The sequence below is a fragment of the Musca domestica genome, unplaced genomic scaffold (genome assembly GCF_030504385.1).
Source record: "Musca domestica strain aabys unplaced genomic scaffold, Musca_domestica.polishedcontigs.V.1.1 29, whole genome shotgun sequence".
NCBI lineage: Eukaryota > Metazoa > Arthropoda > Insecta > Diptera > Muscidae > Musca > Musca domestica.
In genome coordinates this window covers 7,175,690-7,190,212 of record NW_026712296.1, presented here as the reverse complement: position 1 = coordinate 7,190,212, position 14,523 = coordinate 7,175,690, and the positions used below count along the sequence as shown (strand labels likewise).

General features: G+C 34.5%; 1 protein-coding gene across 5 annotated transcripts in view; it reads right to left on the bottom strand.

The window, feature by feature from the left end:
* LOC101889444 (collagen alpha-1(XVIII) chain) overlaps positions 1-14,523 on the bottom strand; it is a 662,143-nt gene that overhangs the window by 58,256 nt on the left and 589,364 nt on the right. For 3 of the 5 annotated variants that reach the window (XM_059124488.1, XM_059124489.1, XM_059124491.1), the window contains 2 exons: positions 4,188-4,202; positions 3,617-3,747 (listed from right to left, as the gene is read on the bottom strand). In XM_059124488.1, coding sequence (XP_058980471.1) covers positions 3,617-3,747; positions 4,188-4,202 — 146 coding nt within the window. The remainder of the gene's footprint in view (positions 1-3,616; positions 3,748-4,187; positions 4,203-14,523) is intronic. The other 2 variants (XM_059124490.1, XM_059124492.1) reach the window with 1 other exon arrangement.

Sequence of the window (14,523 nt, the reverse complement as noted above, 5' to 3'; positions counted from 1 at the left end):
TTCTCTTCAAGATTTTGTATTTTCTATTTTGGTACGAAACTAAGAGCACCACAGAATGTCATGTAGCAATGGCATACGTTATGTAGGTTATGACACTGAGCACTTTTTAGTTTAGAGGTTACAGGTTGAATAAACCATCACAACGAAATGAAAAGTTGTACATACAGATAACCTAAGAAAGCTATTTTTATACATATAAGCATATACATGTGACAGCAGTTATGCTAAGGCATAATGTGTCACAATAGGATGGGTAAAAAATAATCGATGAGGAGAACTTTGCAATATGGTTGGATAATGGGTCGAGGTAAGACAATTTTACATAATATTCACGTTCCATTTCCCCTACATTTGGCGACATATCATCTACCTAATATTTTTTGAAGGTATATGTTAAATTATATACCTTCAAAATATATTGATGAATTTTGGTTCAATTTATTTCAGTTTATGAAAATTTCGAAAACATCCATATTTCCCTCCCCATACAAATAGAGGGCATATATGCATAGTTACCATCATAACATCGTTAAATATGTCTGAGGCTCAGAACAAAGCTTATGTAGGTTGAATGGGTATGCGAAAAGTAGGTACATACCTGTGTATGTATTTATGCAGATGCATGAGTTAACACTCGAAGCTCAAATGTTAACTTTGCAAGACGCTGCACATACCCACAAATGCTCAGGGCAGAGAAATTGTACACACACACAAGGTTTGTGCCACTACAACAAAAAACACGTGTATGCAGCAAAAGTTACAATAATAAAAGTCTTAAGCTTCGTAAATTGCAACAGTCGACAGAAGTATATACAAATATATTCAAGACTACAGAGTGCAGCACGTTTGAGAAGTTGACTGCTTCAACTTGACCTCAATCGTTATTGTGAAAATAAAAGAATTATAATAGTGATCAAAGGACTATCCAATATAAGATACTTACTTACTTAGATGTGGGTGTGTGTGGGAGCAGACATTGGTTATTATACCAACGCCACACTGTGGTACATGGTATTATGTTTATGTGCATTTGTATGTACCATGCAAAGGGAAACGATATAGACCAATAATCCCTTTTAGTGATTTATGTATAATCACAAAATGGACACATGATGTTCGCCTCTCTATGTTTTTAAACCCTCCCTCCCATACTTTGGACTTTCGAAATATCAAAATATCATGTTAGACCCAACAAAGTATATATATTATTGATGAGCGTAAAATTCTAAGTCGATATAGCAATGTCTGTCTGCCATTGTAATTACGGCTTAGAATGAACTGAGATAGATTGTGTGTGTCTGTGTTTGTCTGTAGGCAGGTTAAGTTTGCAAATGGGTCCACATTTTTTTATTGGCCTCATATAACTGTATTTTCCGATATTCGGAATTTCGAGGATTTAAACTACATTTTCAAACAGAAATTCAGTACTTAGAGTTTGTAACGGACTCTATCTTCTGTAGCAAAACATTGTCAATATAGGTCCAAGTTTTTTTATAGTTCCAATCTTACCTGGCAGATAACTGGCTGTAGTGTTCACGTTACCCGATATTCGGAATTTATAAAATTATGGCATGATAAAAGTAAGTTATTTTACTTTGAAAATTTTAAAGGAATAACTCACTATGCAGAGGGTACGTGGTAGTCATTATTATACCCTCCACCTTGGAAAGGAGGGTATATTAACTTTGTCATTCCGTCTGTAACATGTCTAAATATTCGTCGAAGACCCCATAATGTATATATATTCATAATCAGCATAAAATTCTAAGTCGAGAGATGTCCGTCTGTCTGTCTACTGAAATCACGATACAGGCCACATTATTTGACGTAGAGCATCAACATTTAGCAGAATAATATGTATTGTGTCTAGGATGGTTGGTACTGAAAATGACATATATCGGTCAACGTCTTGGTATAGTCCCCACATAACGGAACATCCCGATATTCGGTATTTTGATGATTTTTGCCACATTTTTTTATGGATTTGTCTAAAAATTGGTATTTGTGAGTCATAATGGGTTCTTGCGCCGGTGACGAAACATTGCACGATTTGGCATAGCCCCAATATAACTGTACCTCCCGATATTCGGTATTTTGATGATTTTTCCCACATTTTTTTATGGATTTGTCTAAAAATTGGTATTTGTGAGTCATAATGGGTTTTGTGAGTCATAATGGGTTTGATTTGTCTAAAAATTGGAATTAGTTGGTCATAATAGGTTCTAGCTCCGAAACATTGTATGTATAGGTCCACGTTTTTTATAGCCTTATTCAGCGGTACCTCCCGATATTCGGTATTTTGATGATTTTTGCTAGATTATCCCACGAATATGTCTAAAAATTGGTATTTGTGGGTTATAATTGGTTCTAATGTTTCAATTACCCTAAGGTGGAGGGTATTAGAAGTTCGGCCCGGCCGAACTTAATGTTTTTTTTACTTGTTTTTGGGATTCTGTTAGTGTAGACGGTCATTACCAGTTAGAAGAAAACCTTTCAGAACACCAATGGTAGAAAATTTGATTACGTATAAATGTACATTTTCCCACTGATAAACAGTGTATATTTTGTATACCCTCCACCATAGCAGGGAGGGTATATTAAGTTTGTTATTCCGTTTGTAACACCTCGAAATATACATTTTAGTCCCCACAAAGTATATATTCTTGATCAGCATAATTTTTTTTGTCTGTGTAGGTCCACGTCTTCGTAGAGTCCCCATACAACGGTACCTACCGATATTTTGATGATTTTAACGAATTTATTCACCGGAATTGTTTTAAATTTGGTATTTGAAGTACATAATGGATACTACAGCCTATGACAGAAAATTGTCTGTGCAGGTCCACGTCTTCGTATAGCCTCCATATAACGGTACCTCCCGTTATTCGGTATTTTGATGATTTTAGCGACATTATTCACCGAAATTGTTTCAACTTTGGTATTTGAAGATCGTAACGGATACTACAGCCTAAGACAGAAAATTTTCTGTGCAGGTCCCCGTTTTGGTATAGCCAAAATGGTACCTCCCTATATTGGGTATTTTGATGATTTTAGCTATATTATTCACAGATTTTTTTTTCAAGTTTCGCATTTGAATGTTGTAATGGCCTATGACAAAAGTTGCCTATGCTGGTCCACATCATCGTATAGACCCTACTATAACGGCTACATTTGGTATTTTTAAGATTTTATTTTTAAAGATTTTTTAGACGGTTTTTATTTTTTTGAAAATTGCCAAATTCGTTCCAAATGGTGGAGGGTATTCAAAGTTCGGCCCGGCCGAACTTACAGCTGTATTACTTGTTTCTTTTTTCAAAAGACTTTGATTCATTCACATGGTTGTCGTTTTTATAACTATCATATTATAAAAGGAGCATTTATTACTTAGTGGAGAATAAATTGTATTGTTTACCAAGGTTTGGAACTTTTAAATTATTAATATGCGTAAGGGCCAGTTACAACGATTTATTTTTTGGCATTAAAACCTAAGAAGGAATCTAACTATGTACAAGTCTCATATAGGTTATGCATAGTTGTATTCAAATATAAAAATAATTTTTGAAATTTCAATACAGGTTGAGTTCACACCTACTTATTTACATGGAAAAATACTTACCTCGAGGATAGGAAAGCCTTAAATGTGCCCAAAAGACCTGCCCTTCTACCTTGACGATAACAGGCAAAATCAGCTCCTCGTATACCTTGTAGATCACCAATGTATGGCTCATTCAAGGCAGCAATTCTTAACTATATAAAAGAAAAATTATGACAATATCAGAAAATTAATGCAATTATTATTTTTAAAAACTATTAAAGCAATTAAATACAATAAAAATGAGAATGTAAATAATGCAATTTTAAAGTCAATTTATATGGTAAATACCAAGTAATTTATATAAAACCCTGTCGAAAAAAACTATAATCATTTACAGTAAAAAAATACCTACAATTAACATAAACATTAAAACAATTAAAAGGAGAAAAAACGCAATATGATTAAAAAATAACCTAAATAATAATAATAATATATAATGAAGTGATAATTACCAAACAATGAAAAAAAATATTAAAACATTTCAAAGTAATGGTTTTGTTTAACAAAGAAAAAAAATGTAAAAATAAAAATTATGCAAAACTGTAGTGTCAATCACGGGTATATGTTTTGCAAATGCCACTATCTCACTTACCATTCGTGGATACCACTGATGTATATTAACGCAGCATTAATTTAATATTATCCGATTGTGAATGCATTGTTGGGAAGAAAAGTTAATTGGAAAATTGTTGTAATATTTTAATAAAATTTTGAAAATATTTGTAATTTAATCAATATCAATTTTCTAATAACATATTTGTATTTGTGTTGGTCTATATCGGGAGATTGATTTGGAATCGTTCGGTAGGTGTTAAAGTCTTAAAAAAAGTATTAGGAAAAAATTTGTCTTTTTCTTTTTTAAAAATTACCACCAGTAAAAATATATATTTTTGGAGAATTATACGTTTATATATACAGGTGTATTGAAGTGTCCATTTGTACATATATCGAATTCAGGTCAGAAGCAAGTACTTAAAATTTTGTGTGAGTTCAGATATAGCTCCCGTATATAGTGTTCATCCGATTTGGGATTAAGTCCCCGATATTCTTAATATGCACTCCACAGGTGTAGGATATCTGATACAACTTAGAAATACCTCTACCAAATTTTATCCAGATCGGTCCAGATTTGAATGTAGCTCCCATATATATCATCGTTCGATTTCAAGTATATTTTTCGCCAAATGTATAAAATTAGGACAAAAGGGATGAACTTTGACAGAGATCACTAAATTTAGCCTAGAATCAAGTTCGTACATTTTCAGTACAGATATAGCTATAACTTCCATATATACAGGGTGAGATAAAAAAATGCGAATTGGTCAACGGATTGGTAACCGGAGATTTTGATGGCCATTGTGCGCTGGAAATGAGGCGAGGAACCTCATTTTGTAACCATGCTTGGGTGGCGTTTGGCAACTACACACGATCATTTTGTTTGCTGACAAACTGCTGGACATCGAATGTTTTCTCATCGGGGAAAATCAAATTCGGCAGTTCACCACTCTTGGCCAAGCGAAGCAACTCTTAAACTGTTTTGAGTCTATTTTCTTTCTGTTGCGGCGTAAGTTCTTGCACTTTTTAGAATTTCAATGACTTTATTCCGAGCTCATTTTTCAATATTTGCCGAATGGAATATTGCGATATGTTGCGCGGGTTTCGATCAAGTCGCTTCGTTACTTTTCGAACCATTTCTGCTAATGTTGCTATTTTTTCCGTCCACTTCCTTGACGTCGGGCTACGCTACTAGTATCACGGTAATAAGCGATGGCACGATTTATTCATATTTAAATGCTGTAGTGCTCTAACAATAGCCCCTTGTGGGTTTACAGCCAAATATAAAGAAATCACACTATCACGCTTGAATTCCATCACGAAAATTTTTACAAAAATGCTTGTATACGCTTGTATACATTATAATAAGCTGTCGCTGGAATAATTGTAACAGCTTTCGGACGAGTGGGTTAGAATTGACAGCAGTCTGAATTTGGTTGCAGTTTTTTTCATCTCACCATGTAAATCATATACATTTTTTCCGTTTTAACCATAATACATATTTTTGTCAAAAATCAGAACACTTCGAAATATTATATGCTCCTCTTAAATTCAAAACTCTTTTTTCCACAAAGATTTTCCACCATTTTTTTTTAATTTGTCACTCTGTCTAAAAAACCTTGAAATAGTGGTCGTTGACCACATAAAGTAGCTGCAAGGATGTACCCATGTAACTTTGTACAGAGCCTCCACATATACAGCCCTTTCATAACACAAAAAAAAAATTAATACTTCATTTAATATGTAATAAAATTTTACATACACTCCAATATTCTCTGAATATAGGTATATTAAATTTTATTTTGTTGTGACAATAGAAAATTAACAAAAACAACTAAAAATCTATTAGCTATGGGTATTCATTCGCAGGTGGTTTTTTATGGTCGATTTAATGGATCATTCATTTGATGTGCAAACTACAAATATATGACTCCCATCCATCCATCTTGTGGTGTCAACCTGTTTTATTTTCACTGTCCGATCATAAATCATATATGTGTTCAATAATTGATTAGATTTGTGTTCTATTATTGTGGCATTGGCATATGTAGATATTGGAAGAATTTGGTAGACACACGCACACACGTGTTGGTTTAATAAACTATTTATATTGCCGGCATTTGACAGTGAATAATTTTTCTGTGTAGAATATAGAACCCAAAGAATAGTCATAAACTCAAGTGGTCATACATTAGGTTTGATTTGCTACATAAATTAAAGAGGTTTAGTGATGATGTTTGCAAATGTACGTTTAATGATTTGATAGTTTTGACCTCCAGTAAATTGTATTTCCATGAAATTGGAGTATAAACAAATTACATCCAGCTTGGGTGAAAAAGGTGACTAGAACCCTTATAATACTTTAAAACGAACAGCAATATTATATGGAATCTGCTTCATTACCTGAGTCTATCAAAAAAAAAAAAAAAAATTAAAAATCCAATTTCTGAAAAAGTTTTACTTGATATGAAAGAAATTAACATAAAAACAGTTTATTTTTTAATCACGGTCAAATGTTTTTGAAATCTGCCGGATGAAAGAATGTCAAGAATCACCTTCCTCTTAAAAAAAGCTAACAATAACAAAAAAAAAAAAGAATTTAACCTATTAAATCCTAAAGAATTTAACCTATTAAATCCTTTTCATATTTGGGTATTTTTATTATTATTTTATAATTATTTTTTTTATATTATTTTTTCCATTGACAGTAAATAGTATTCCTAACAAATTTCTTGCAAAATTAATAGCAATGTACTAATTTTTAGTATTTTTTTGAAATACCATACCATGTAAGATTTATGAATATCAACAAATATGTCTGCCACAATGCTGATTTTTCAAAAGTTCATTACTTCTAGTTCTTACCTATCGATCTTTATATCCTATTAATAGAAATTTTAGAAACCAATTTCACACAAACCTCCTGCCATGTTCTGCTCCAGGACCACATTTTCCATATTAACTTCATGAATTTTTTTCTAATTTAGAAACATTTTTTCGTGTACCTATATCAACAATTTTTTGTTAGCGGAGGTGAATGAATAAAACAGCCAAGACACCTTAAATCTGGAGATACAGTTATATCGAGGCTAAATATACATGTCGACTTATATGGTCCATTTTCAATACCAAAACTTATATGAACTTGAATGTACAAAGGAACGGACGGACATGGACTAAATCGACATAGAATATCAGGCTGATCAAGAATATATAGGGTGAGATGAAAAAACTGCAACCAAATTCAGACTGCTGTCATTGCTAAACCACTCGTCCGACAGCTGTTTAAATTATTCCAGTGACAGCTCATTATATTCTTTACAAGCGTACAAAAGCATTTTGCTGAGAATTTTCCAGAAAAATACATATTCGTGATGGAAGTCAAGCGTGATAATGTGATTTCTTTATATTTGGATAAAGAAAATAGACTCAAAAGAGCAAAAGAATTGCTTCGCTTGGCCGAAAGTATTGAACTGCCGAATTTGATTTTCTCCGATGAGAAAACATTCGTTGTCCAGCACAAACTTGCCAAAGAGGTCAGCTGAAAATATGCACCTTCGGTTGGCCACCTGAACTCAAGCGCTGGTGATGATGTGGGCCGCCATAACAGCCTCAGAATAAATGCCGAATATTATCGCGAAAATATTCTGGAGGGTGTATTAAAGCCTTGGGCACGCAAACATTCTGGCCGCAGACCTTGGACATTCCAACAGGACTCAGCACCATCGCACTCAGCAGGCCCTACCCATCAATGATTACAAAATGAGGTTCCTCGCTACACTTCCAGCGCACAATGGCCACCAAAATCTCCGGACGCCAATCCGTTCGACTATTGTGTCTGGAGTATTTTGGAAAGCAAGGTTAGCACTAAAAAATACCAAAGTGTTGATCACCTCAAACAAGCGCTTCGCCGGGAATGAGCCAAAATACCGCAAAGCAACATTTATGATCCATTTTGACTCCCAAAATAATATCTGATAGCTATCCAAAGAGCTCGGCTTCTTCCCTGTCCTAAAATTATGAAAAATTCCTTGTCGATCGGTCTTTAATTTTCCAAAAAAAAAGTAAAAAAAAAAAATGGAAGCATTAAGCTTTAATAATGACTTAACCACCATGCAAAATTTCGAGAGGATTAGATGATAATTGCGACTGTTATAGAATTTCTTCTTTGTTTTTATTCTTTTCTGCAAAAAAGCCATTCTGTGTTGGTAAGAGTTGTCAAAATCTGTCCAGCCGTTCTCGAGTTATAAGCGGTTTAACTGACACCCCTTTCTTTGATATATATAGATTGTATCTGTTTCACCATATATCTGATATCGGCATATATGTAAATGTTAGAAGTGACCTTGTTTGTAATATCCCCGGGATTAAATATATTTGAGAATTAATTGACGTTTTCGTACTTTTTACATAAAAGTTATGGCGTATTTCAACCCCATTCTGGTCCCTTTCAACCTCTAAATATTTTGTAATCATCTCTAAAGGCAATAGACTTATATTCTGATCATCGGGATCGGGCCATTGCTAGATTGATATATAACATCCTATGTCCAGGACCAATATTTTGAGTTGTTACATAATTTTTAGCCCAATCAAATTCAAAACATTCAACCCATAGTATGAAAACCACCAACTACCTACAAACACTTGGCCGCATGTCACCCCAGCAAAACTTGAAAACTGTTGGAGCCGAAAAAAACTTTAATATAGGTAGGATGAAGATAATGCGACATTCCTTAAGCGTACAAATTAGAACTTACTTTCCACATTAATTTCGATACAGAGAGGGAGTTTCCGACTACACAAGTCGAAAGTCTTAGTCATGGACCGACATGACCTATTTTGTAATTAACTTGCTTAACTGGTCCAATATACCCAAAATTTTAATGAAAGAAAAAGCAAAATTGGTAGAAATAAAAAAGAAATTGGCAATCCTAGAAATACATTTTTCGAGTTATGCCACTCCTTGAGTAGATGAGCCATATCAGCATACAGCATAAATAATTTAAAGGGTTGCAAAAAATCAATAGTTCCTCCTGTCTGTTGTGGAGTAGGGTACACAAGTGAAATGACAGACACCATCCATGTTAAGCTGCATAAAATATCACGCAAACCATCTTTCTACTGCCACATTCAAATCACTTTAACATTGTTAACTTTTTGCGGCCACAAAAAATCTAATTTATTTCAATGAAATGCACGATATGATATGTACATACACACATATATACATATATACCTAGGTTGATATAAAACGAGAAATAATTCAACCACATTTATCTATCTACCTGCGAAAGTGTTGTGACATCTCTTCTTCTCTTCCCAACCAAGTTTGATTTCTGGTGATTTGACATAGAGCACACCACGTCCCTTGTGACACGAACACTCACACACACACACACATTATTACTTGAGCGAGTTCAAAAGTGCGTAGAAAAATGACAATTCAAATTACTTGACATGGAACATACAATTCTAACCTGAAGATACCTCAAATACATTTTACATTCCTTGAGAAACCCACCAACCCTCAAGAGGCGCAAAAGTCAATCTGGCTAAATTTTGTCAAGGTTGCAAAAGAAATTGTGAAACACGAATGTAGGTGTAAATGTGTATGTATATATTGCAGCTATTTGTATTATTAATGTCATATAAATTCCAGACAACATTGCTGGTGGGTTCCTTTAGTTTTACATCGAAGTTAGCTAAAAGGTTAGTAACATAATGATTTTTCAATTTAGAAACCAATTTTTTAAATTGAACAGTGTGGCTTGTTTGTTCGGGATACCGTAGTATTTTGTTGTTGCAAAATGGTCTGGCTTTATCCCTTTATTGTTGTTTTTATAAAAACAACGTTTGTTTATTAGTGGAGAACGATGGTAATGTTTACCAGGGGGTAAGGCAGGGAATACCTAGGTTTCGGAAAGAGCCACCAATCCTCATCAGTTCCCTTGTTTTTGTCTGGGATATTCTCCCCAGAAGTTATTTTAAAAATAACTTCTATGACAAAAAACATTTTTTTACCCAAGTGACGAGATCGTAAGCTCAATAGAAGAGGAACCAAAGAATTAAATAAATTAATAAACAAACGTTGTTTTTATAAAAACAACAATAAAGGGATAAAGCCAGACCATTTTGCAACAACAAAATACTACGGTATCCCGAACAAACAAGCCACACTGTTCTATTAATAGACAAGGCACGGTCGACGAAGGGGTTTTTGTTGTAACAGACAAAACCAACTTACATGGTTATGCTACTTCGTTCAGGCTGAACGAAAGCATAACAAGTGGAGAAAGATGTAAATGTTTATAAGTGCGGTTGTAAGATTTAGAAGACTTTCCAAGAGAATTTTAGTTTTATTTAATTCTTTGGTTCCTTTTCTATTGAGCTTACGATCTCGTCACTTGGGTAAAAAAATGTTTTTTGTCATAGAAGTTATTTTTAAAATAACTTCTGGGGAGAATATCCCAGACAAAAACAAGGGAACTGATGAGGATTGGTGGCTCTTTCCGAAACCTAGGTATTCCCTGCCTTACCCCCTGGTAAACATTACCATCGTTCTCCACTAATAAACAAACGTTGTTTTTATAAAAACAACAATAAAGTGATAAAGCCAGACCATTTTGCAACAACAATTTTTTAAATTTTTTAAATATTTTTACTTTGAATGTTGGGTTTTGAGTAGAAATTTCAAATATATCACGTGGAAAAATCTATATTAACTAAAGAACAGTAAGAAAAAGTCGAAAGTCGGGTGGAGCCGACTATATGATACCCTACACTACTATGCATATTTAGTAGAGCTCCCGTAACAAAATAATTTATTTGAAGTAGATCATACCACCTATCAACATTTGGCTTTAGAGCAGTTATAGTTTGGTTTCAGAGGGACATAATATATAGAATGCATATCCAATTCGGAATCGATTTTCACTAAATTTAACGGAAAATGTTTAATCTTTTATACCAAATAACATTGCTATAGAGTGTATGATATACATAATTTCGAGAATGATTATATTCAAAAAATATATATATCGGAGCCGAGTTCAATGGAAACGTACGTCCTGAAATCGGATTAAGGATATATATGGGAGCTTTATCCAAACCTTAACCGATCTCGATAAAATTTGGCAAAGGTATTTCCGAGCTCTATAGGATATCCGATAACAAATGTCATTGTATTTGTTTTCTCTTTCGAGACGAGCTTAATGATCTGAAATTTGCAGTGAAAAGGAAAGCCAGATAGACACTATCACACACTCACCACTATGCGACCCGTTTCGCCGTTGGTTAAGCGGCTCATCAGGCATATTTGATGTGGATGATGGCTTACAAGGGCCGTTCTCTGGAAAGTAGTATATATTTCGAACTTATTGCAAATTAGCATATGTGAATTATACACTAGAAACTCTCCAGGTTCGACTCAAGTTCTATTGGCAGATCTTTTTCACAGCAAAGTTTTGTTTTTGTAGTGATGAATTTTTTGTCCACAACAACTACATTGCTTCCAATGCATACACTTGTTTTAGTGCTGCTTTAGGAAGACGGGTTAATGGCATCGCATATGCTAATTTGCAATAAGTTCGAAATATATACTACTTTCCAGAGAACGGCCCTTGTAAGCCATCATCCACATCAAATATGCCTGATGAGCCGCTTAACCAACGGCGAAAGGCGTCGCATAGTGGTGAGTGTGTGATAGTGTCTATCTGGCTTTCCTTTTCACTGCAAATTTCAGATCATTAAGCTCGTCTCGAAAGAGAAAACAAACACTTAAATCATAAAACATATGATCTTCGCCTTAACAAGGCAAAACTCAAATGTCATTGTTGTTGAACGCATATTGCGAATGTGAGGGACTTAAACACCAATCGGATGAAACTTATATATGGGAGCTATAGCTTTATCTGAACCGATTTTCTCCAAATTTGATGTACTTGCTTCTAGACTGAATTCGGTCGGATGTACCAAAGTTCAGGACTTTTGGACGGATTTGGTGCACTATTAACCCGAAATAGGTTGAAGAAATATATGGGAGCTTAGATCCTCCAATGTAACTATGGGTCTATCTCGCTTTCTTCTATATATTACGAACAAATGCACAAAGACATAATACCCTTATCACTATGAGGTGTAGGGTATAAAAAAGTGATTGATTGACCGACATTATGCCTTAGAAATTCATCAACGCCCACACGAAACGGCTGAAGTTAGAAAGTTGAAATTTTGAACAAGGGTCACTCTTATTCAAAAGGTGTCAGATAAGATAAATTCGTACTAAAACGGGACGAGAAGTACTAACATATACTAAATATTTACTACTTTGTATTTAACGAACCAGTAGAGCTAGAATTTAGATTTGGAATGAGGAAATTTTGGAAATTCGAACTATAAGTGTACGCAAAGTTCTATAATGTACTACATTTAGTACCATTTCGTATCATGTGAACGGTAAGAGTTAAAAACGGGAAATTGGAAATGAGAATCATGGTTGGAAAGTAATTTTGATATATTATGTGGTTTTGGACATATGAACTAAGTATGCTAACTGTACTAAATTGGGAACAGTTTGGTTTAGGTTGAACGAATAAGACAAGAAAATTTTGTATTGATGGTAGGTTTGCGAAAAAGAGGTGATTTTGTAAATTTGTACTACAAGTGCAGGAAAAGTAGTAACTAGTACTGAATTTGGTACAATTTGGTATTAGGGTCATTGTTCATTTGTAGCCTAGACAATGGAGGTGGTCTCAAAAATGTGTGCTATATTTGTACGAAAAGTTCTAAATGGTACTTAATTTGGTACTGAGTGAAAAGATAAGACTGAATTCTTCAAATTTGATATTGAGGTCTCTGTTGATATCTGGATTTGAGATATGGATGTGCATTTGAAAATATGTACTGTGATTGTACGAAAAGTACACACAAGCAGTTCCATGTGGTCACTTTATACCTCAGCACAGAATTATCTGTATAGGTCCACGATATCGTATTTCCCCCATATAACGGTACCCCCCGATATTCGATATTTTAATGATTTTACCCACATTTTTCAACGGAATTGTCTAAAAATCAACACAAGGAGTTCCATGTGGGTACTTTATATCTCAGCAGAGAATTATCTATATAGGTACACGTTATCGTATATCCCCCATATAACGGTATCCCCCGATATTCGGTATTTTGATGATTTTACCCACATTTTTCAACGGAAATTGTACACAAGGGGTTTTTTGTGAGCACTTTACCCCCTGACAGAGAATTCTTTATATAGGCTAATGATATCGTATAGCACCCATATAACGATACCCCCGATATTTAGTAGTTTGATGATTTTAGCCACTTTTTCCAATGGAATTATCTGAAAATCCACGCAAGGAGTTCCTTGTGAATACTTTACATCCAGACATAGATTTGTCTTAATAGGTCCACAATATCATATATACCCCCATATATCGGTGCCTTCCTATTTTAGATATTGTAAAGATTTAAAATAAAATTTAATGGATTTTTTTTTTTTTTTAGAAATTTTCTAATTCGTTCCAAATGGTGGAGGGTTTTTCAAAGTTCGGCCCGGCCGAACTTACTGCTTTTTTACTTTTTCTTTAATTTCGATCTTTTTTGGGAAGGTATCAGAAGGAGTGGACCTATATTGCCCATCTCCGAACTCGATCCAAGTTTTTATAATAATATTACGATATATCAAGTTTAGACCAAATCGGATACTTCCTTCTAGAGTTTTCGTTCGCACCAGTCAACCAGACAGACAGACTGAGGGACATAGCTAGATCGACTCGAAATGTCCTGAAACAGATTTGGTCGATTAGGCATGTATGAAATTATATATACTCTCTCTAGCCATATGGCTATGGGTATAAAAATCAGAAATTTGTGTGTAGGAAAAAAATAGCAATGATTGGTGAGCCTGTTTAAGCACCAATAATTCTAGAAGTATTGTATATACAGGGTTGCCCATATACGACGGACCTTTGGACCCTTTGGGCCCATTCCAATCGACGAGGCTTGTCCGCAGGCAACATTCTTTGCGTCAATTGAATTTTGTACGAGAACAAATGCAAATCAATGCGAATAATCCGTTGTAAAGTGGACCGAGCCATGCCCAACTGCTGAGAACGGCGTTATTGGGATGTTCTTGGAGACCTCTCAACACTGGCTCGTGCGGCAGCGATATTCTCGGCCGATCGCCTTGGTCGACTTTTATATGGCCACTTCGGATTAGAAAGAGCCTTACCAGTCGAACATTTTTCGTATAAAAGCTTAATGGTGTTCTTAAAAGGTGCACTTCTCACATTTTTTAATGTTTTAAAAGCACGTTGAGTTTTCACAATTGACTTCTTGTAAATTTCAAC